Source organism: Neovison vison, chromosome 9, assembly GCF_020171115.1.
Source record: "Neovison vison isolate M4711 chromosome 9, ASM_NN_V1, whole genome shotgun sequence".
In the NCBI taxonomy this organism is placed as follows: domain Eukaryota; kingdom Metazoa; phylum Chordata; class Mammalia; order Carnivora; family Mustelidae; genus Neogale; species Neogale vison.
Genome location: NC_058099.1, coordinates 29,612,418 through 29,635,503, shown reverse-complemented (window position 1 = coordinate 29,635,503; position 23,086 = coordinate 29,612,418). Strand labels below are relative to the sequence as shown.

Here is a 23,086-nt window from a genome sequence, read left to right as displayed (position 1 = left end):
GATAGGATGGCTGGGTTATAGACATGGGGGATGGTATGTGCTATGGTGAGTGCTGTAAATAGTGTAAGACTTATGACTCATAGACCTGTACCCCTAAAACAAATAATACATTATATGTTAATTATAAATGAATAAATAAATAAACAACCTCTTGGTCATCTCTTTTAGAATCTTGTACCTATTGTTCCATTCAACACAATATTTTAATTTTAATTCCAATATAGTTAACATATGGTGTTCTATTAGTTTCAGGCAACACAGTATTTTATGATCTTATCTGATTTTGTCATCCTACTTAGTTACTTCTTGAATATTATCTCTATAGTCCTTGAATCTTATTCTTTTCTTTTGCAACTGGAGATGAAGCATTTTATAAAAAGTGGCCTAGTGTTTTCTCATTGAAAATTCTGCTCTGGTGCACAAACATGTACATGTATACATCTCTATACACACAGCAAATATACATTGTACACACACACTCACACACACAATTTCTCATACACATATCACACATACATATATTATTTATATAGAATATATATGCACATATTTGTATATATATAATGAGAAATATGTATATACATTTTAGTATACTGCATTCTTTTTTTAAGCAAATATACTTGACATGTAAGATGGTTTAAATTTAAGGTGTACCATGTGTTACTCTGATACATTTACATGTTATAATGATTGCAACTGCAGTAATATTTATATTTTACAGTTGCAGCACAATATTGTTATCTGTATCATACTGTGCATTAGATCTCTATGGCTTATTTAATGCTTGTTAGAAGTCTGTACCCTTTAAAAGCATCAATTTTATTCCCCAACCCCCACCCCCTGGTAACCACCATTATACTGCTTTCTGCCAATTTGATTTTTTTAGAAACCATACGTGTTATCATTCAGTACTTGTCTTTCTCTGTCTGACTTATCTCAATTAGCACAATGTGCTCAAGGTCATTATTTTCCGATTCTCTTTCACTTTTTCCTCAAGCATACGTACACACACAGCTGTTCCATCCATTTGGAGGGAGGTTAGATTTCTGTGCCTTCCTTTCAAGGTCTCAGTATCTTACTCTCAGTATGTGCTTGTTAAGCTTGCATAAGCTTGTTAAGCTCTTCTTATCCTTTATAATTCTGACTCATCATACAGAGTTTAGTTCTGTTTACTTCCTCAAGGAGGCCTTCTCTGATTGTGTCCCTCCTTTCCCAGGTGGTCAGGTTCTTGTTAATACACTGGCATATTTAATATTCTATTCATCATCATAACATTTATCTTACAGTTACGGTTGTTTAATGTCAGATTCCTCTCCTAAAATGAAAGTTCTCTGAGGGCAGTGTTAGGGACTGGCCTGCCCTATTGCTGTAACCCCAGCCTTTGTCCTAGTGGTAGACATATGGTGACTTGTACATATTTGTGGAATGGATGGATGAATGAATTGCCTGCCTGTCACTCTCATTTTAAAAATAATTTCTATATTTAAAGTCTTTAGTCAATATGACTAGGCATTTAATATAGTTTTTCCTATAATTGCTATAGAGAACAGGCTAGTTATGGTACTCAGTGGCTGAAAGCATTTCAACAACTCTTGCCCCTGGGGAGCTATAATTTCACCTTATGATATCATAAACCACTCAAGGACTTCATGTATTTACCAGAACCTTGGGCTAAAATTATAACCCTGAAAGCCCCTGCTACCTATTAGTCATTTGGTACATGACATAAAGCAAAATATATTGTGCATTCCTGGGCTTCAGATTGGCTCTCAGTAAACTGGCTGCTTGATTTCATTATGTGACCTGCAAAATACTCAGCTTTCTGGAAGCTCAAACCATCCAAAAACCTAAGGTAATTCACAAATACCAGATCTACATTAAGCCGTAAATAGATGTATTATGAACTTCTTATTTGTTCTGATAGTTACTTTCCTCAAACTACATTCATGAAATGCTGAGCAAAGTTTTGGGAGCCATGGGTATCCCTACCCCTTGTCCGCTAAATACATTTTTGAATACGGTTTATATGGGGCAGCACGTTGTACTGAAATCGTGATGGATCTGAAATTAGGAAGCGTGACGTTTAAGTAGCAGTCTGAACTTTGGGGGAAAAAATGGCTTAACTCTTCTTAGCCTCTGTCTTCTCTGCTGTTTAAATACCTTTCCTGCTGCAGAGATGCAGGGGGTACACTGAGGTGCCGGCCTGACAGCTGGAGACAATGGAGTGCTTTACACATAGTTTGTGTCTCTCTCATTCGTCATATCGGAGAAGCAAAATGGTCATTTTTCTACAAGCATGTAAAAGTGAAAAGAAAATCAGTGGGTCAGTGGGTCAGGATAAAAGCTTGAGTTTCCTCTATGTAATACCTTTCCTTCTTTCCGTACTCCGTTGCAGCTAAGAACTTGTGCGGGAGCATGTCTGTGGTAACGTGATGTGAATCGGGGGCAGCACCTTTCATTCCTCTGGATGAGCTGGAAACAATGGTTTGTCAAGTGATTCACGAGATGTGAGAAATGGGTTAATCGTGGTTCAAAGAAGCTGATAAACTGGTTACTCTCTGCACGGAGGAAAGAACAAGAATAAAAAAGGCTTAAGAAGCAGAAGCAGCACAAAGAAGAGCTTCTTTGCGCCGACAGCGGACTGGTAACCGAGACCAGGGAGTCTTCCCTGAAATCGTTTAGATGATGGACTAGTGCGTTGCTGGTTTGGCGAGAAGGCACAAAGTAGTACAGATCAGAGTGATGGTGAGCCAGGTGGACTATAAAGAACAAAACTGCATCGGGCCATTATCCAAGATGTTTACCAGCTGGGCTAAAAGTTTAACTGGCCAGCTGGGGCTTGGAGCCAAAGCATCTCCCAGATGTTGAGAGAGGACCAGGCTAGACGTCACTAGAACCTTGAAATTAACATGACACTAATTCTAAGATTTAGTCCTGGAACACGTGCCTGACTGGAGGTGAAAGGTACGAGTAGGGTCAGCAGCAAAGTGACCAGATGTTGAGTCATGCGGGAACTGACCAACAGTGCTGCTTCCCCAACTGTACTACAGAAATGAAACATCCAGGGATCTCATAAAAATGCAGATTCTGGTTCAGCAGGACTGGAGCAGGGCCTGAGAATCTGCATTTCTAATAAGACGCTGGAGATGCTAACATTGCTCATCCTTGGATCTCACTTCAGAGGGGAAAGGATCTAGACTGGGCATATTAAATTCTCCCTGAATGAGAATGGGATTGGTTTCTGAGCCTGTGGGCGGGGGAAGGTAAGGAAAAGGCGTGTGTCTGGACATGAGGTCAAAGTGGCCTCAGGTCTCAGAAGTCAAGAGTGAGGGGAAAGTGAGTCCTGGCAGCAAGCTAGGCTGGCTGCCTCATCCTCTGAATATTTCAACAGATTTGATGGTTGGTGTCTTCTCCCTAAAATTCATCAAATGGTCCAATGTTACATATTTTCCTTGCTCTCTATGTAAGTAGAATTATCTAGTCTAAGTTAATAAGATAATTAATAAAAATTAATTTAATAGATTAGTAAATTTACAGGATTAATAAAAATATAGGATATTAACAGAAGTATCTCCTCTTTCAGGGAACATTTGTCTTATCTTGAAATACATGCAGTATTATATAGGAGCCACCCGGAGGAAAATTTCCTAATACAAAGAAATGGCTGTTGGGAGAATTTCAGGACCTGTGCCAGGAAGAAAGAACTGAGATGCCCCTGATATCACTGTATTCTAGTGGTGAGCAACCCTTACACAATGGTGTCAATTCAGGAAAACTAAAAATGCTAATGCAACATGTTTTTACAGACTGTTTTATTTTATATGCTTATTTTGTATAATCTACTTTTTAAAAACTTGACTAAATAGCTCATTTTTTTAAGAGGAACATTGTATTTCAGTGCAAGAATGTGCCCCCTACTTGAGCCAATCTCCTCTTAAGGACTAGAGATTATTTCTAGATTCTCAACAGTATAAACAATATCTTGAAGAACAGAGACTGATTTAGTCTCTCTTCTGTCTGAGTAAAACTGATGTGAGTACAGTGGTGCTGAGGGCAGAGTTGAGTAGCAGTTTGAGGGATTTCCCAGAGATTAATTAGCACCTGGGCTCACACCTGAGCACATCCTCTGGAAACCTCTGACTGCAGCCAAGAGAAGCTGCCATGTCACAGCAGTGGCCATTTCCTAGGCTGTGACGGCGGCGCCACGGTGGTGCTCAGGGGGAGACACTGTGGATAAATAACTCATTCTTAGTTTACGAAGTGCCCAGAAGGGCATATCCCTGCGGCAACACTTCTCTGGGTAGGGCGTTAGGGATGATGGTGGTGAGGGTAGAGTGGGAGAAAATCCTTCCCGGATCTGTGTGTCTCTCATTTCTTCATCCCATACAAACCCACTGCACAATTCCATATGCCACAGCCTCAGCAGCAGTCTGTGCCCCTGAGTCACCTTTGTGTGTGAACAGCTTTCCCAGGCTAAGTCCAACGGTGGGGAAAGACTACTTAAAATACATCAGGTTTGGGGGGCGTGTGGGTGGCTCAGTCACTCCGGGTGTCTCACTTTGGCTCAGGTCATGCTCTCAGGGTTCTGGGATCAGTCCTCCCCCCCGGCCCCCCGGGGTCAGGCTCCCTGCTCAGTGGGGAGTCTGCTTCTCTCCTCCCACTCCCCTCCCCCACTCCTGGCTTGTGCTCTCTCTCTAATAAATAAAGTATTTTAAAAAACACATCAGGTTGGGAAAAACATTCTTACTGCATATGACAACGAAACACTGAGTAAAAATAATAAGTCAGATTTTGTTGGTTACGAATCCTGCCTCTACCATTTATTAGTTATATGCCTTGGACAAGTTGCCTAACTTCTTTTAGCCCCATTTCCTCATCCATATGGATGCAGTAAAATTTAAATGAGAAAAATCCATGTAGAGCAGTTAGCACAATCCCTGGAACATGGTTGGTATGCAACAAATGTTATTATCATTATTATTTATTGATGTTGTTCTCATTTCCTGTCCCTGACACTATATAAGGGGTCTTATTATAAAGCTAATACATACATACATATGAAGGTTCACATGTATGATCCTCAGGACTGATCATCATTTTAAACATGTAAATCACAGGAGATATATATTTAATATGCCTACATTCACTTATATTCTTGTTTGCCAATAGAGTTACCTCCATCGATTTTTATATCTTCAAATCATGCAGAGAAAAAAAATCCCAGTTCAAATATAACTTAAGGAAACATTTAAGGTCTTGTTTTGGTGGCACTGCTTGAATTTTCTGTCATTTGGCATTTTTTTAGGTAGCGGCTTCCTAATAAAATGCCGTAAGTGCAGTTCTTGAGTCTGAAAGATTAATGGTTCTGACAAAATATCTTTCTGAATTTAAGCTATAAATAACATCAGATATATACATTATGTATTATGTATACATTATACCTATATACCTATATAATACACACAATACATACACGATATATTGTATATTATATAAGCAATACATACACTATATATTATATAGATACATATATATTTTTTATAGATATGTATCTGTAGAGTTGGCTGGAGCAGTCTTGTATGCAGTTGCGGTAGGGAAGAGTGAGCCCTAATTTGGCTGAATCTCCCAGACTGAGTCCACGAAGGAGCTGAGCTCACAGTTAAGCTTCCTGACATGCCACCGGATGGAGGCACAGGGTGGTTAGGTCATGCTAGCTTCTGAGCTGATTGAGGATCAAAATGTGAAGCTGAGGCTAAATCATAAGATTCCAACACTCATTAATTCACATGCTTTGTGGAGCTAAAATACGTATTTTAGACATAAAAGATGCCCCGTTAGGCATTGCCTGCAACTTTTTTAGACACACAGAGAGATTTATTGAATGTGAAAATGAGGTTCACCACAGAGCAAGCTCTCAAACCTAAGTTGCATCAAACTTTCTATCTATCCAACACCAGGACTTTGTCCTTTGACTCACCCTATACTGTCTCCTACTGGGGCTTCCCTTGTATTCACTCCATAGCATCAGATATAAGTGTGGTGTGAATGCTTGTGAGATCAGGCAGAAGTGACCGAGATGTGTCCAGCAGGACAGAGGCAGAAGGTGGGAGCCCGTCTCACTTGCAGTTGGAAGGTATAGCCATGAGATTTCCACATTATGTCCAAGAATGACTTAGAGTGACTTAGCTCTCCCGAATTACAAATGTGTATATGTCTAATGAAGATGTGCTTACTTTTAAAATAATACGTCTGTGTATGAACACATAGTTGATAGACATGGGTACTAATGTTTATATTATATAAGATTTGAATATTTATAGATATCCTATGATATATTTATTGGTATAAAAGTATGCATAAAGACAGTGCTTGCTAAGCAGGTTAATAATGTAAACAAAGTTAGAAGCCAATTTTCCCCTAATTTAAGAGAAAGGTTTGCAAAAATTTGGCACATTCTCTGTATTCAAATGAAGGAAGTGATCTTAGACATTCATTAATGCAAACCCAGCAGGGTGTCTAATTGAAAACACTTTGCTGCTGTTAGCATGAATTACTATATCTATTTGAAAGTCATAAAGCTGCAGTTATTCAAAAAGTTCTATAAAGATGCCATCTCAAAAATATTTTGGAAGTAGGTGAGGAAGTAAACAGATCACATGTTCATCTGTTCAGTTTTCCATTTATCAATGTGAATTAGCAAAAATCTTTTGGGTTTTTCAAAGTTTTCTAAATTGAAGAACAGTCAGGAAGGGAAGGGAAATGCCCAGTTTTTCAGCTCCTAATAGGTGCCAGGTACCGTGTATCTGATCTTTACTGGAGCACTACATGTTTCTAACCCAGCTCCACAATCTGCTGCCAGACCCGGGACTACCCAGGCTGGGGCAGCATTACCTGTCTCATGCTCTCAGTCATGGAAACCTACAACTCGATCCTTGGCACCACTACGGACATCACAGTCTTAGGTTTTCTTTGCTCTGATCCTCTGAAGGTTCCAAACTCGTACACCCCAGGTCACTCTTTGGACATAATTCAGAACTCATCTGGGTATACTCTCCAACTTCAAGTGAAAGGTGTTCCTATCGTCTACCTCTCTTCCACTGAATGCATGTTGATCACTTCTGCTTGGCCTTGTGACGAGACCGTTATTTACCCAACAGTTATCTAAACAAGTGGTTGCTATATACTTAGTTTCTAGGGATAGGTGCTTTATTTTATATAGCTCTGGTCTTTACGCTCATAGAGTTTATAATTTAGTGGTAGATGGAACTCAGAACTTCAGCCAGATATTTCACATCCATTTCCCCCTGTTATCCTCCAGATGAGGTCACAGATGCCACGGCAAGTAACCCCAAACTCACTATGACTGGGGCATACATCACACTTAGATCTGCCAACACTAGAATTTTGCCCTTTATATCATATAGTAGTGCATTGCCCCTTACTGTGGCTTTCCTTCTATTTGTTCCACAGCATCTAGTAGGAGCATGGTTTTAAAGTCTTTTGCAAGGATGCTTTTGAATCAAAAGCACTGATCTCAAAGTAATCCCCACAGAAAACTACAGCCCTATTCCGATGATGCTGCCATTTTCATTCATTCATTTTATTTATTTTTAAAACATTTTACTTATTTAACTGAGAGAGAAAACAGAGAGAGAGAGCAGAGAGGGAGAGGGAGAAGCAGACTCCCCACTGAGCAGAGAGCCCGATGTGGAACTCAGTCCCCAGGACCCTGAAATCATGACCTGAGCCAAAGGCAGACGCTTACCCCACTGAGCCAGCCACGCCTGGCTCATTTATTTACTAACTGAACATTTACTGAATATTCACCCAACACTGTGATCTAGTGGTGAGCAAGATATAGTGGGACAATTAACAAGTAAACAAATAAATGATGTGATAATATCAGACTGTGCTAAGTCCTGTGAATAAACTGAGTGGGAATGAAAATTTACTTCTGAAAGTCTTTGTGGAAACCTCAGCATCTTTACAATGTAAACAGTTTACTACAGAAGGGCTACTCATTGAGAAACTCAAGCCACTTAGATGCAAAAGCCTATAGACAGCAGCAGTGCATGTGGAGAAAACACTGCTGATGTGACTATCCTCTTGTGTCTGTGTTGTTCTCATTCTTACTTAGCTTATTATGTCCTTCATTACATAAATAATCCATGAACACTGCAGAAAATATGGAGTGGAAATAATATTTCCTGTAATCACACTGCTCAGGTATCAGTGCTGTTAATATTGTATTTTATTTCCTTCTTGTCCCTTCTCTTTATAGTTGTATGTATGCATAGTACAAAAATGGAAGCACTGTCTATGGCTTTATATCCCAATTTTTCACTTATACTTTTATTTTGATTTTTTGATATTTAATTAAAATTTTTTCATATTCTAAAAGTTCTTCAAAATTATATCTACTGGTTATATAGTTATAGCACACAGGAATATTATAATGCATTAACTGTGCTATTGTTGGACATTTATATGGTTCCCAAGTTTTTGTTATTTTGAGTAACACTGCAATGATCTTTATAATAAATGATTGCCCATATATTAAGTTACTTCCTTTGGAGAGATTCCTAGAAATGTAGTCAAGGGTAAAAGGGCATAAACAAACCCTTTTAAAGCTCTTGGTAGAAATGGCCAAATTGATTTATGAACTATTATACCAACCTACCTTCCCAATAGCAGAGAATGCTGCTTCAACCAAGACTGAGAACTACCAGTAAAAAATTCTGAACACGACAGGTAAAAATATCATCTCATTGCTGTTTAAATTGGCATTTCTTTGATTACAAGTAAGATTTAACTTTTTTATATCTGTTGCCCAATTTTATTTCTTTTTTGAATTGCTGTTAATATTCCTTATTTATTATCCGATTTTGACATTACTTACTGTATACCTTGTTCTCTTCCTGAAAAGATTTAAGGTGGCAGCTTAAAGATCACACAAAATACAAGACAGCATACATTAAAAAAGGATGAAGCAAAAAAAAAACCAAAACGAAGCCAGGAATGATATTTTTTTAAAATGCATACTGCAATGAAAAGAAATCTGCTGTTAGTGGGCAAGAAATTCGCCTCCAAGCTCTCTAGAAGTTAGCTCAGAAAGAGAATTTCCCTTTCACCCACTTCACAGTGACAAGAGAGACAGAGAACTAATCGTTCAAGATACATGTAATTAATATCGATATTGAAATCTGACAAAACTTTTAACTATTCTTATTTTGTGCCCCCTAGTTGCTAGATACAATGTAAGTTGCTTTATTTGGGTTATTTTAATTTCCATGACCACTCAGTGGGAGCAGGTACTGTATTAAAGTCATCTACAACAGTGTCTGGCATATGGGAGTCATCAATAAGTATTAGATTTTCTGTTATTATTACTAATATTAAGTATCTCAATATCTAGAAGAACAAATCCCTTGAATCTTCTTTTTTAGATTAAATTTAGAAGATTCAGTAACAGGGGCGCCTGGGTGGCTCAGTGGGTTAAAGCTTCTGCCTTCGGCTCAGGTCATGATCCTGGGGTCCTGGGATCGAGCCCCGCATTGGGCTCTCTGCTCAGCGGGGAGCCTGCTTCCCTCTCACTCTCTGCCTGCCTCTCTGCCTACTTGTGATCTCTCTGACAAATAAATAAATAAAATCTTCAAAAAAAAAAAAAAAAAAGGAAGAAGATGATGATTCAGTAACAATCACCCAAGTCAACAAAAAAGTCCTTTGGTATTTTCATTGGAATTACTTCACACCTATTAACTAACCAAGGGGAAATTTACCATCTTTAAAAATTCAGTCTTCCAATTCAGTAATATGGCAGTTTGCTTATTTGTTTAGAATTGATGAAAAGTCTCACTGAGCTGTAATTCACATACCAGACAGTTCATTCATTTAAAGTGTGTAATTCAATAGTTTTTAGTATGTGCAAGATACACAGAACCCCAGTACACTCAATTTTTTATCCAAACTATTTTGATTTGTACATTTAGAAAGTGTTTTAATGCAATTCTCATGGAGAACACTTCCTGAACTATTGGAGTTTTTGCTGCCAAGTGAGTGGAATGTGCCTCCTATTACGTTTTCTAGCTGGCAGTCAGTGGGCGCGGCTGCCTTTGGCTTAGGTCATGATCCCAGGGTCCTGGGATTGAGTCCCCAGGTTGGGCTCCCTGCTCAGTGGAGAGCCTGCTTCTCCTTCTCCCCCGTGCCTGTCACTCTGCCTACTTGTGATCTCTCTGTCAAATAAAAAAATAAAATAAAATAAAACCTTAAAAAAAGAAAAAGTTTTCTAGCTGGAAGTACATGGAGCCCATGGGAAGGGCGGCTCTTCTCAGACTACAACATTTTTTGGATTTTTTCATCTTTTGAGAAATGTTCTCTCAAAAACGTCTGTCCTTTACCTTATTACTTGTCCTACCTACTCTTGTCCCCCTTTCTCTGGCTTCCCAGTCTCTCATAGCTCATGATGGAGTGGCCTTGACCCCAGTTCCCTCCCTATGGTCTCCATCTCGGGGGCTTCTACACATGTTCTTCTCTTAACAACCCCGCCCCCCATCCCACACAACTCCTTTTGGCTCTTGTCCATTCTTCAGATCTCAGCCAGGCTGGGGGCCTTCTCTAATTCTACAACAGATCAGGTCTCCTGTGAGGATCTCAGATTCTGGTGTATTTTTTTTCTACAGGAACTTAGCAGAGTTTTACATCATTAGCTGATTTATGTGCTCCCTTGATGAGTGTCTTTCTTCCCAACGAAACTCCATTGTTACAAGGGCAGTGTCTGTTTTCTCACTGCTAAATTCTCATCCACTGAGCATGTGCCTGGAACAGAAGCTACTGTTACTGGATGTAAAGAAAGAATGAGTGAATGGTACGGTGCAGCCTCCGCTTTCTTTCCCCTCCATGTTCAGTCCTGTCTGCCTTGGAGTTCTGGCATCCCTCCCTTGTTCAAGGCCAGCCTTTACTGCATGAATTCATATTTTTTTTTTAAAGATTTTATTTATTTATTTGACAGACAGAGATCACAAGTAGGCAGAGAGGCAGACAGAGAGAGAGAGGAGGAAGCAGGCTCACTGCAGAGCAGAGAGCCCGATGCAGGACTCGATCCCAGGACCCCGAGATCATGACCTGAGCCGAAGGCAGCGGCTTAACCCACTGAGCCACCCAGGCGCCCGAAATCATATGTTTTATTGGGCAGCCACATGCTGTTATATGATGATCAGTAAAGGTGGGTTTTATTATTTTGGGAAATGCTTATTTCCTACTAGGGCTACAAGAGTGTCCTTTCCTTTAAGATTTCTGGTTAAAGTTTGCTCTTGCCTACATAGCAGGTCTATTTAAATTTTAATATTTACTTGAATGTTCACCAGGATTGTTTTTCTAAAGCAGCACCATTATTTGCCTGTACAAAAATGACACTAGCCTCATATTTGCTCTAAGGAGCCTTTTTTTTTTTTTTTAATTAGAGACAAAGAGCTAAAGGGGGCATCTTAGGTAAGAAACTGGAAAAGAACTAGAAGGTCCATTAAAATCAGCAAGTAGCTCATTTTGAATGCTCATGTATCCTATCTGCTGGGCCAAGTCAGCTCTGTGCCAGGAGGTGGAGCTTTATTTCTTGGTGTACTTTGTGCTTTATGAAGGGATTTTCTCATCTCATCTTCTATGTCTGCAGATCAAATGTCAGTGATGGAAGGTTCTAAAAATGCCCAGGTCTACACCTTAGATCACACACCCAGATGAAGACTTCACTGGACAAAATAATACTTCAGTTTCTATTCACCTGTCAATCATCCCAAAATGCTAAGAGGAAATGGCTTTGGATGATGAGGCAATGGGTGCTTGCTTCCATCTGTCTATCTTACTCTATTTTCTGCATTGCCTATAATGAATAGTGCTAGTTGTATGTCAGACAAATATCCACATAAGCTCTATTAAATATATCACTCATAAATTCTTGCTTTCACGGTCTCATGCTTCAAGAGCCCACCCGCTTTGAAGCATGGAGCTTGCTTCCTAGAAGCGTTGGTGGGAGGCTGGGAGAAGCTACATACATTACTGTTAGTGTAAGAATTATTCTGGCAAAAATAGTTAAGTGAAGATAGAACCATCCTCTTGAATTTCATTTGCACAGCCCTCCAGTCTCTCTTTCTTGGGGTTACTATAGGAGCAGCCAGCAACAAGATGATTTCTTCCCTCTGATCCCCGTCAGTAAAAGAAGTATTCTAACCTGCCTTGGCTCCTGCAACATGCAGTGAATCATGAACTGGTCTGCCCTGCACAGCATTCTGCTTCTAATTTTATTTGATTCAAAGTAGTTGGTAGAAGCCAGTGAATCTCAACTCTGAAATGGTGATAAAATACTCATGCTCTTAACAGTTTTATTAATTGTGATAAATGTATAGCCATGATCAAGAAGAAATATGGTACTATTACATTCACTCTATCTAATATCATGGTTACAAATACTTATGTGGCCAGGACTCAACTTACTGATGGGTTGTGTATAAAATACATATCACAAATCTCAATTTTTAAGTCAACAGGTTTTCATCCAAACACATTTTCCTGTAGGAATATTTTATAGGTGGTGTTTGGATTCCAAGACTCATATATATAAAAAAAAAAGCTACAGCCCAAATTTTGGGCTAGAAATATAAACCATTTCCAAAAAACCCCACTATGATTATAATTTAAAATGTTATATGCAGCAGAAGAGTAGTTTTAAGGAAAGAGGAGAGGAACTTTGGGAAGTCCCCTTCTCAGATCTGGGGGCTCAGATGGTCTCTAAGAGCTGAAGACATCTATTCCTAGGAGACTGTTTCTTCATAAGGTGCTTCTAGAAAAGTCTGAGCAGTATGATTCTCAAAATTTTCAGGCAGACAAACATAACAGGGAGGCACAGGGAGATTATCTGGAGGTAACTAAAAAAGAGTTAGAGAAGGCAGGTGTTTAAGAACATTAGTGTGGAGGCACAGGGAAATTTGCCTGAGGTGAATTAACTGAGCTGTGAGGACTGGAACTGGGTTGAGAATGGCTGCATGGTATCCTGGGGGCTGTCCTAATATCTAGCAAGTGAGGAGCTCGAAAGGAGAGGAAAACAAATCAGATAGTGAGTGGGGGGTGGAAGAATCTTCAGAGTGTGACCAATATGCCACCTTTCTTTCAGATTGAGGGGACCAAGAAAACTACAGAGATCCATGACTTCTACGTAAATGATATGTTTTCATTTATTCGAACAAAAATACCATCAAGTGGGGGACGCCTGGGTGGCTCAGTTGGTTAAGCAGCTGCCTTCGGCTCAGGTCATGATCCCAGCGTCCTGGGATCGAGTCCCACATCGGGCTCCTTGCTCGGCGGGGAGCCTGCTTCTCCTTCTGCCTCTGCCTGCCACTCTGTCTGCCTGTGCTCACTCTCTCTCCCTCTCTCTCTGACAAATAAATAAATAAAATCTTAAAAAAAAAAAATACCATCAAGTGAATTTGAATGGAGTTTGGGAAAAAAACGAGGAAAAAGCAAACCACATAAACCCAGCTTCATCAGACAAAAAACATAAACACACGAAAACACAAACACACAGGCACACTTGCACACTAACAATTCTCAATTTGGACTGGGCCCTGATTGGCCTTTGTCCTCTGATAACTGCTGGCAAGAAGCTAGGCATGGCAGTAGGCTAGTAACAATCTTCACCTCAAAAAGTAAAACCCCAAGCTAGAGAGAGAGGGACACTCAAGGGTCTGTGTGACTTTGTTACAGGGCATCTTTATCTCTTTATTCTCTATCTTGTCTCTCTACAGATCCTGTTCTCCAACACATGAGACTTCATGCCTGCTGCTTTCTTTCAAACATTTATTTTTCCCCCTACCACCTTCTCCCTTGGGGATCTCATACTCTCTGAAAGCTTTAATACACAGGATCACCTCTCTGGCCAGAATTCCCACCAGCTTCACTCCCATTCCTGAACTCTCATTTCCAAATGCCTGCTGGATCTCCCCTGGATGTCCAAAACAGATTTTAAAATGCCACGTGTAAAACTGAACTGATCAACTGGATTTTCTAGTCCATAAAGTGCCGTCTCTGCTTTCCTGAATGGTACCAGCATCTCAGACACTGAGCCCTGTAACTGTGAAGGTGACTCTTGGTTGCCTCTCACACTCAGTTAATTGCCAAGTCCAATGGACTTGATCACCACCAGATTTCCTGCATTTGTCTTCTTTCTATCAGTGAATATAACTACAGCTTCTGCTCATTGTCCTTCTCTTCTAATCTGGTTTAAATGCTACTTCAGCAACCATCCTAAATGGGTACTCTTCCAATCTGCTATTCCATTTTTCAAGAATTGTCAGTGGAATTCTACTGTCAGATGAAGTTCATGAGTCTCAGCCTGATGTCTAAGATCTTCTGTTATCTCAACTGAACTTAATTTTTAGACATGGATCCCACCTCCTTCCTTTCACGGAACATATGCCATGGCTAAATTGAACTCCTCAATTCAACTCCTCCTGACTATGCCTTACACTTTCCACCTGAAAGCAGTTCATTCTGTTGCTTTGCTTGGAATGACCATTTCTCCCTTGACACACATGTCCAGTTTCCAAGTGCTCTTCAAGAATAAGCACACATTTTTATCTTGTTACTTAAGCCTTCCCCTGATGTACTAAGTAGAAGGTAACCGCCCTTTCCTTGAACTTTGACACTATTTCCTGTTTCTGAACTTCACCATGTTTACAACTTTCTAAGTTGTTTCTCTACATCATTCAGTGTAAGAAAAAAGATACAGTCCCCTAAAAGGTAGGACCGAAAAGCACTCATGTGAGTTAACTGCAATACACTGAAGGATGAACGCTGAGGGACTGAAAGGTTATGAAAATTATTTTAATCATATCTCTCTGTGGGAGGGTGAAGACACTGTCATTTGCATAATACCACAAATCTGGATGAAAATGGAACAATTTTGTCACCAACAGTATTCGCCCGAAGTCCAGATGTCAAGAACTGCTTAGTCAAATGATCTGGGTATCTTTATATGACAAAAACCTGTAAGTGAAAGAATTTACCACAGAAATGACAAGGGGGAGAAATACACATTTGGGGGGCGAAATTTAGTGGAAATTAGTTTATTATCTCAAATTGAAAGTACTTTATTTTTAAAAATTTTTAAAAGATTTTACTTATTTATGAGAGCGAGCGAACGTGCGAGAGAGCACAAGCAGGCGGAGTGGCAGAGGGCAAGGGAGAAGCAGGCTCCCTGATGAGCAGGGAGCACGATGCAGGACCTGATCACCTGCCTTCAACCTAGCTGAAGGCAGACACTTAACTGACTAAGCCACCCAGATGCCCCAAACTAGAAGTATTTTAGATAATTGTCCCACTTCATTAAGAACTTATCAGCTATCGGGGCGCCTGGGTGGCTCAGTGGGTTAAGCCCCTGCCTTCGACTCAGGTCATGATCTCAGGGTCCTGGGATCAAGTCCCGCATCGGGCTCTCTGCTCGGCAGGGAGCCTGCTTCCTCCTCTCTCTCTCTCTACCTGACTCTCTGCCTACTTGTAATCTCTCTCTGTCAAATAGATAAATAAAATCTTTAAAAAAAAAAACAAACTTATCAGCTATAACACAAAGTTGACTTTGTCTAGTTCTGCTCATTTTGTCTTATGGGTGGGAGTAAATTTATAAAAATTTCATCTTTTATTTATTTATTTATTTTAAAGATTTTATTTATTTATTTGACAGAAAGAGAGAGAGAGAGCATGCACAAGAAGTCAGGAAGGCAGATAGAAGGAGAGGGAGAAGCAGGCTCCTCACTGAGCAGAATCCAATGCGGGGCTCGATCCCAGGACCCTGGAATCATGACCTCAGCCCAAGGCAGATGCGTAACCCACTGAGCCACCCATGTGCCCAAAACTTCACCTTTTATTCTGGTGGAGTCAAGGACTGAACGTCTCTTTTTGTTTAAAGAGACTGTTTTACTGCTGTGTAGTTTTTCTTTATGATTTTCCATTTAATCCCCTAAAATAATCATTGCTACAGGTTTCTCACACATAGCATTCATGACTTAATTCTGACAATCTTTAGCTTTGATTAATGAACCTCTCTAGTCAGTATTGCGTTCACCTTTTTACATGAGATAATGGTCCAGAATCTTCACAATAGGCTTATATTAGATTGTCTTTTGTACTACACTGGATTGAATGGTTTCCGCTCCCAGTTTCTAATTTAAGCATCACATTAGCAAGATTCATGTAAAAAATCTGGGTAAGCCTTTAAGAAGACAGTGAAACTTTGGGAGGTCTACAGGTCCACTAGGGCAAAGAATAAACAGCAGTTGCTAATCCCATTGTAAAGCATGAATGCAGAAACACTATGAAAATCTCTCTTTAAGGTGACACATCTATTTATGCTACAGACTTATTGCTGTTCATTGGATTCCAGCTCATAACCTGAAGCCCTGAGTGTTCATTAGAAGACAATGCAATCCTTGCCTAATCAGCAAGCCACTGTTTGTTGAACCTTTTCATGAGGTTCGTGTCACTTACCAGGAGGTCTGCAGTTATGGGTCAAGTTGTTCATGTTCATTTGTTTGCAGAACAGACCTTATATCTTAATCCAAACCATTTATGAGACGTCTAAGGCTGCTGCCTGCCCTCTGGGCCACTTCATCATTTGATAAAGATAGTTGCAAACATCCTATATGTTGATACTCTATGAAACTGATTTTAAATGTTTAATTTGAATTTATAGTAAAGTTTTAATACCTTGAGGCTTGGTGTGGAAAGGGGTATTTGAAAAGGCATGATGAGTGTTTCCCAATTTGAAATGCTCAGCTGAGCTCAAGTTGCTTTAAACACAGCATGTCCCAGGTATGCCCACTCAATTGCGACTTACTCTAATCTCTCCTAGGTGGGTCGTATGCCTTGGAACATACTTTTGCTCTGGATCTGAATTCTGTTCCCCATCAAGACTGTAGTATTCCCTTGGGCCTTATTCCAATTTTCTTGAGCCTCAACCACCACCTCCTCACTACTCCCACTAGGTTGTAATGGGTTTTTCATGCCCCTAGTCACAGAAAGGGGTCCTGTTTTAATCCAGACAGAACACAGACATGGCTCTCTTTACTTGAGGATCACCACTGCTTTACCTGTCTGTATACCTGAACTCCATCTGACTCCTCCCTTTTCCCCTTAGGGTCAGATGTCCAGGATATCAAAGGCAGCCTAGAATAGGTATCCTTTTTTGAATGTCCTTGGACATTGTAATGTGACTGTTGGCACCATAACCTCAGTCAGGTTGGCCAGCTTTATGGATTTCCTTACTGTATAAAGACACCCTGTTTTTTAGGTAATCCTGCCATCTCAATTTGTTCAGTACTCCTTGTTCTATACCCATTGAGCTCTCTAGCATCTCGCTTTGGGTGTTTATGATAAAATGTTAGTTCTTTCCATTTTACTATTTTTTAACGGCAAAAAAAAAAGGATTCTTTACAATTTAAATTTGGATCCTACTGTGTATTTCCATTAATTCCCAGGAGAAGCAATTAGTCAGTTTTTGAAGTCTGCTGTGGGTGAAAATACTTTGTAAGTCTATTCTTTGATGGTCATTCTGTGAGATGCACAAATAACACAAGAAAAACTTGCTAATAGAGTTCCCAGAAGAAAGATGTTCTCTAGAAAAAACACTCCTCAAAAGCCCCTCATTCTCTTTGCTTCATTCAATAAAACAACAAAATACTTAATTTAGCTCTTGGTCTCTAGCGATGGCTGAGAAAATATTGCATTAGATGAAAGAACATCAACATACTACAGCATAAGACACAACATATGGAGCTATAATGGACTATAAAGAAAGCTAGAGTAAAAAAGAAACATTACCTTAGGATCATGTATTCCAGAGAGCTCTTCATAGATCTTCTCACCAACCATGACAGCAGCCAAGTTCGCCGTGTATGTAGAAAGGCAAAACATACAGAAAATGGCCCAAAGGTTCATTAGAAACCTGCCAGTCCAGCATTTGGGGGGTTTGATGGCTGCTGTTCTACCAAACAACAGGGCATAACAGACATTCAAGGCTGAAGAGAAGGAGAAGACTTTACTTCTATTTCGCCCCTTGGGAGTCATACCAAAGGGGCTCTTCCATTCATACAGAGTGAGGAAGATGGCAGTGATGTGCAGAGCCACAAAAATCCCCAGCCACATTGTCCAGTGGAGTGGCCACATGAAGGCTCCAATGGGAGCTGCTGTGTCTCGGGTCCTCACTAAGATGCCCAAGCTGGTGGAAAAGAAAGGACTGGTGAAATCTATCACTTGGCTTCGAGCAGTATTGATGCTGAAGGAAGTGACTGCCAGGTGGGCTGACCCACTCAGGAGATCACCCACCAGCCCAGTCCAATGCCCATTTTTCCAGGCTCCGTACTTGCCATCCCCAACAATATAGAGGTCAAAGTCAAAGTTCATGTCTTCTGCTAGCTTTTCCAGCAGATCAATGCAATATCCATAGCAGCACTTCTTGAATTTGATGGGCACTGTATCATTACTGCTATGGAGGCTGTTAAAAAGGCTGTCCAAGACAGAGGAGTCATTAGTCATGGGGTTTAGACAGAGTTGGCCAGCAGGGCACAAGCCTTCATCATCTACCTCCCGCGTGAAGACAAATGGATGTTCAATCAGGGTAACCACTCTCAAATGTAGTTTACTTGGGTATTGGAAGTGGGTTTTGTGCCTCTGGGCCTGCTCTGGCCATATTCCATAGTCCATGGCAATCTTGCCCCCTTGCCATCTGCCCAAACGTGTCCACATTGGCTTTCCCATGGGGTCATGTTGCAGATTCCAGATGAAAAAGTTGTTTTCTGAGCTGATGATAGTGGAACCTTTTACCTTGATGGAACCACTGAGGCCTCTGAAAGTGGTGTTGGCTAGAAACCTGGAAAAGAGGAGCAAAGGCAAAATAAGGAAAAGAGGTGAGGCCAAAGATAGGGAGGAGTGCTCATCTTTGCTTCTTTGCCTTAATAAAAAGAAAGTCTATTTTTTTTTAAAGGCGTTGCCTATAAATTCCTCAGGAATTAATAATCTGGACTTTTTCTAAGAAATGAGTCTTATTTCATTAAGCAAATGAGATCACACCCTTAGGTTCTAACTCTGGGCTAGGTGTGTGACTCATGGTCTTACTCCAAATCTCTTTATTCCTAGTTAAGAGATGTGCTAATTGTCTCCTATTGTAAACCATTAATTGTACATTCTCACAACTTTCCAAGCTTTGAAGGTTCTCGGCATCCTTAGTGTTTCATTTCTAATGTTCACTCTATTCAACTGCAATGAAATTAGCTCAATAAATATTGGTTTTGGTGCAAGGAATGAGTTTTAGTATGTACGCCTATTCTTTTATAAATGCTTAAAAATTGCATTCATATTTCCAGAAAATAGCCTAATCTTACTTTCAATGTTTCTCTTTTTCACAGTGGAAACAATCAACACATCTGTCCCCATAAGTCCAGTCAAAGCAGACTGTTGGATATCATCCATGCAACAAAGGAAAAGATGAGAAATAGACTTGCAGATCTCAGGATAGCCTCAGGGTACCCTAACTCTAAGTCATTAGAGAAAAACAATTGGCTCTGGCTCTGGAAAGAGCTTCTCTGCCCAAGTCAAAGAAAGGAAAATTACCAACTGAATGATGTACTGATTCCTAACCCAAGGAACCAGGCATTGTCAAATATATGTTCTGATATGGGCCAGGTAGGAAAATGCTTGGTCAGTGTCTGGGAAGATAAGGCAATACGAAGTAACAAATTTGTGGTACTTTCTTATTCTTAATTATGGCCTCTGTCCAAAGGAAAGCCTACATTTTGACATCAGACACACCTCTGTTTGGATTTTGGCTCAGCTACCTTCTAGCATTGTCCTTGGTTTTGTTGTCAGCAAAATGGGAAAGATAATACTGCCTCCATTACAAGGGCCGGAAATACTGCATGTACAGTATACACCCTACCTTTTGACCTAGAACAAATGTTTCACATATGGTACCTATTATTCAGGGTCATTCAAGTTTTTTCAATCAAGCCTGTCCCCAGGTCACTTTTCCCTAATCTCTAACAGAACTTCTCTAGTTGGAAACACAAAGTATTGCATTATGAGAAACTCATAGAGGGTACTCAAGACACATTTTAAATTACAAGGAGTTACAATGAAATGTGGAATGTAACAGAAGTTTTTTTGAGCAATCAGATGATACAAGTCTACACTCTCAGCAAAACATGTTCACCCATTGCCTGCCACCAACATTACTCAGTAATTTACAAAGGCAAATACAAGTAGTAAGAGGTTATGCTGCCACAGAAGGGACATAGAAAAATCAAAATGTGTGAAGAATGTACTAATTTTCATTAGAGATATAAATGTAAATCACATCTGAAGACGATCCTATCACTAAACGCAATGAAACTGCTCATTTTGGTAGATTGCATGTAATGGTAATTATTCATGTTAGCACTCCCCAGTGGGACTCTCTACTGCTTAAAATGAATTCTATTTTGCAACAAGTAATGAAGTCTCAGTTATCTTAAACTTTAAAATAGTTTTATGCTTCTTTAGAGAAATAGGGAACCAAATCATTAAAATACACAAATTAATCAGTTGATAATTACCTAGATAAAGGAAGGGTGACTACAATTGTGTTTCTAAAGAGCAATCTACTATTACATGTGTGTTCTCTCTCTCTCTCCCTCTCTCTTTCTCTCTCTCTCTCTCTCTCTCACACACACACAGACACACACACACACACACACACACACACACTGATATAGCCTAAGGAACAAAAAGGTTTGTAGTAAATAGATTAATTTCATTTGGTCAATTTGGTGAACAGTAAAGTTAAGTTGGAGTTGTAGAAAGAGAAGGCATTCACTATTTTAAGAATATTTGGGACTTAATTATAGATTTCTAGCTGGATGGATCCTTCAAGGATTACCGCTTTTATCATCTCCGATATCTTTCAGAAATTACATAACTCCTTCATTCCAGTAAAACTTGTTCCTCATCATTGATGGTCAGTAACATCTAAGATGGTAACTGAAGGACAATGCTCAGTTGTCTCTGAGGCATCCATCTGTCACAGAAACGCAAATCTATCAGGATCTAAATGTCTACAGTGTTCTCAGACCAGAAAGCCCAGTGCTTGTTTCATTACGCAATTGGCACCAAGAAATTGGGTCTTGGAGAATCCTCATTTATGACAGATGATTTCAGTCTCTTTTTTCAGTTTTACAGACAGGGTAAATTAAAATAACCTATTGACAGCTTTCAGTTATTTTCCCCTTCACTACGTATTCTTTGCAATGTGATGACAATGCATAAGCAAAGTTTAAATGCCCACTGATTAAGTGATTAAAATCTCACTTTTGCTCTAATCAGTTTCTACCATGTTCCTTTTTATTATGCCTGGATTCTTCTTAAACGAACAAGAAAACAAAAGCTCAGGAATAAATTTATTGACAGGAGAAACTGATGCAAATACTGTTCTTAACATTAGAGTTACAGAGATGAAAGACACACTCATTGTTCTCAAGCATATGAAAGTCTTCCAATGCAGACAAAGAAAAGCAAAGACACAATTTCAGGGTCATGACAGAGGTAAATATGGGTGCCACTGGGACAGAGGCCAAGGACTCCTGCACGTTCTACTGCAGACATGACAGGGAAGCCTCTTAGAGGAGAAGTGCCAGAATTGAGTGTGTATAAAAGAAGAGCCAGAGAGAGACACTGGGGACTGATACCATCACCCAGGGAGATGTGCATGCAAAAGCTGGAGATGGAATGCAGGATGACATGCGGTGAGAAATAAGGCTGCAGATAAAGGTGGGAAATGAATTTCAAAAGGTCTGAGATTATGATGAAGGTAATGTGGAGCCAATGAGGGGATTCTATTGGGGGAAGGACATGGCCATCAGGTTTGATTTTAAAAAGACCCTACCCCCAAATTAGCTATATAGAAAATGGTATGGAAGGAGGAAGAAGCTGAGCACACTTTCATACGTGAAGAATAACGTTTCTTTCCTCCTCTTCTTGTTTCATAAGGGGCTTAGGGTGGCAAGAGCTAAGGTAATAGCCATGTAAGTGGAGAAACAACGGCATTATCAGGAGATATATAGTCTTCGAAAAGAAAAGTAGTGATTTTGGGGCACCTGGGTGCCTCAGTCATTAAGCGTCTGCCTTCGGCTCAGGTCATGATCCCAGGGTCCTAGGATAGAGCCCTGCATCAGGCTCCCTGCTCAGCGGGAAGCCTGCTTCTCCCTCTCCCACTCCCCCTGCTTGTGTTCCCTTGCACTGTGTCTTCTATCAAATAAATAAATAAAATCTTAAAAAAAAAAAAAAAAGCAAAGTACTGATTTTAAGGCACTAAATGCACAAGGTTGCATTCCATCCACAAACCACACTAAAGATGAGTGAAACTCAGCTTGATGGAAGGTCACATAAATAAGTCCTGGTATTTAGTTGAGTATCAGCTCAGTGTAAGCCCATACAGCAATGTGGGTATAAAAAAGGAGAAAAGCGATCTTAGAGTCTTTTAATAGAAATTTAGAGCCTGGGTCACAGGCTCTAATATCACCATACTCTGTGTTGACCACACTACTGCTCTAGCAATGAATTCTAAATAAACCTTCCAGCTTCAAGAATGTTATGAGGAAAGCTAAGGAAGTGGAAAATATAACAAGGGGTAGAAAGCACAAAAATCCAATTGGAGAGTGGGGTAGAAAAATAGGAGAAAATAATATAGGAAAAGCAGATTGCAACGAGACTATAGAGGCTTTGCATGTTCATTTTATGAGACTGGATTTTATTTAATAGGAAAAGGGGAGTCGTGAAGATTTCTGAGCAGAGAAATGATATAAGCAGAGGTCTGCATTAGCAATACTGATCTGGAAACAGGTACGCTGTGTACATAGGAAGGAAGAGATGGTGACCAGGAGACCACTTAGAAGAATATTACCATAGCTTTGTCATGTGTGATAAAGGCTCGGATCTGGCGCTGGGTAAGAGCCTAGTTTAGCACCATGCCTTTCCTGTCCAGTGTTTAACAAAGCAGTCAGGTATCTACGTTTTTTAT

The 23,086-nt window shown here is 40.0% G+C and overlaps 1 protein-coding gene across 2 annotated transcripts in view; it reads right to left on the bottom strand.

Moving 5' to 3' along the window:
• GRIN3A (glutamate ionotropic receptor NMDA type subunit 3A) overlaps positions 1-23,086 on the bottom strand; it is a 151,656-nt gene that overhangs the window by 72,617 nt on the left and 55,953 nt on the right. For both annotated transcript variants that reach the window (XM_044265233.1, XM_044265234.1), the window contains exon 3: positions 17,860-18,907. In XM_044265233.1, the coding sequence (XP_044121168.1) occupies positions 17,860-18,907 (1,048 nt within the window). The remainder of the gene's footprint in view (positions 1-17,859; positions 18,908-23,086) is intronic.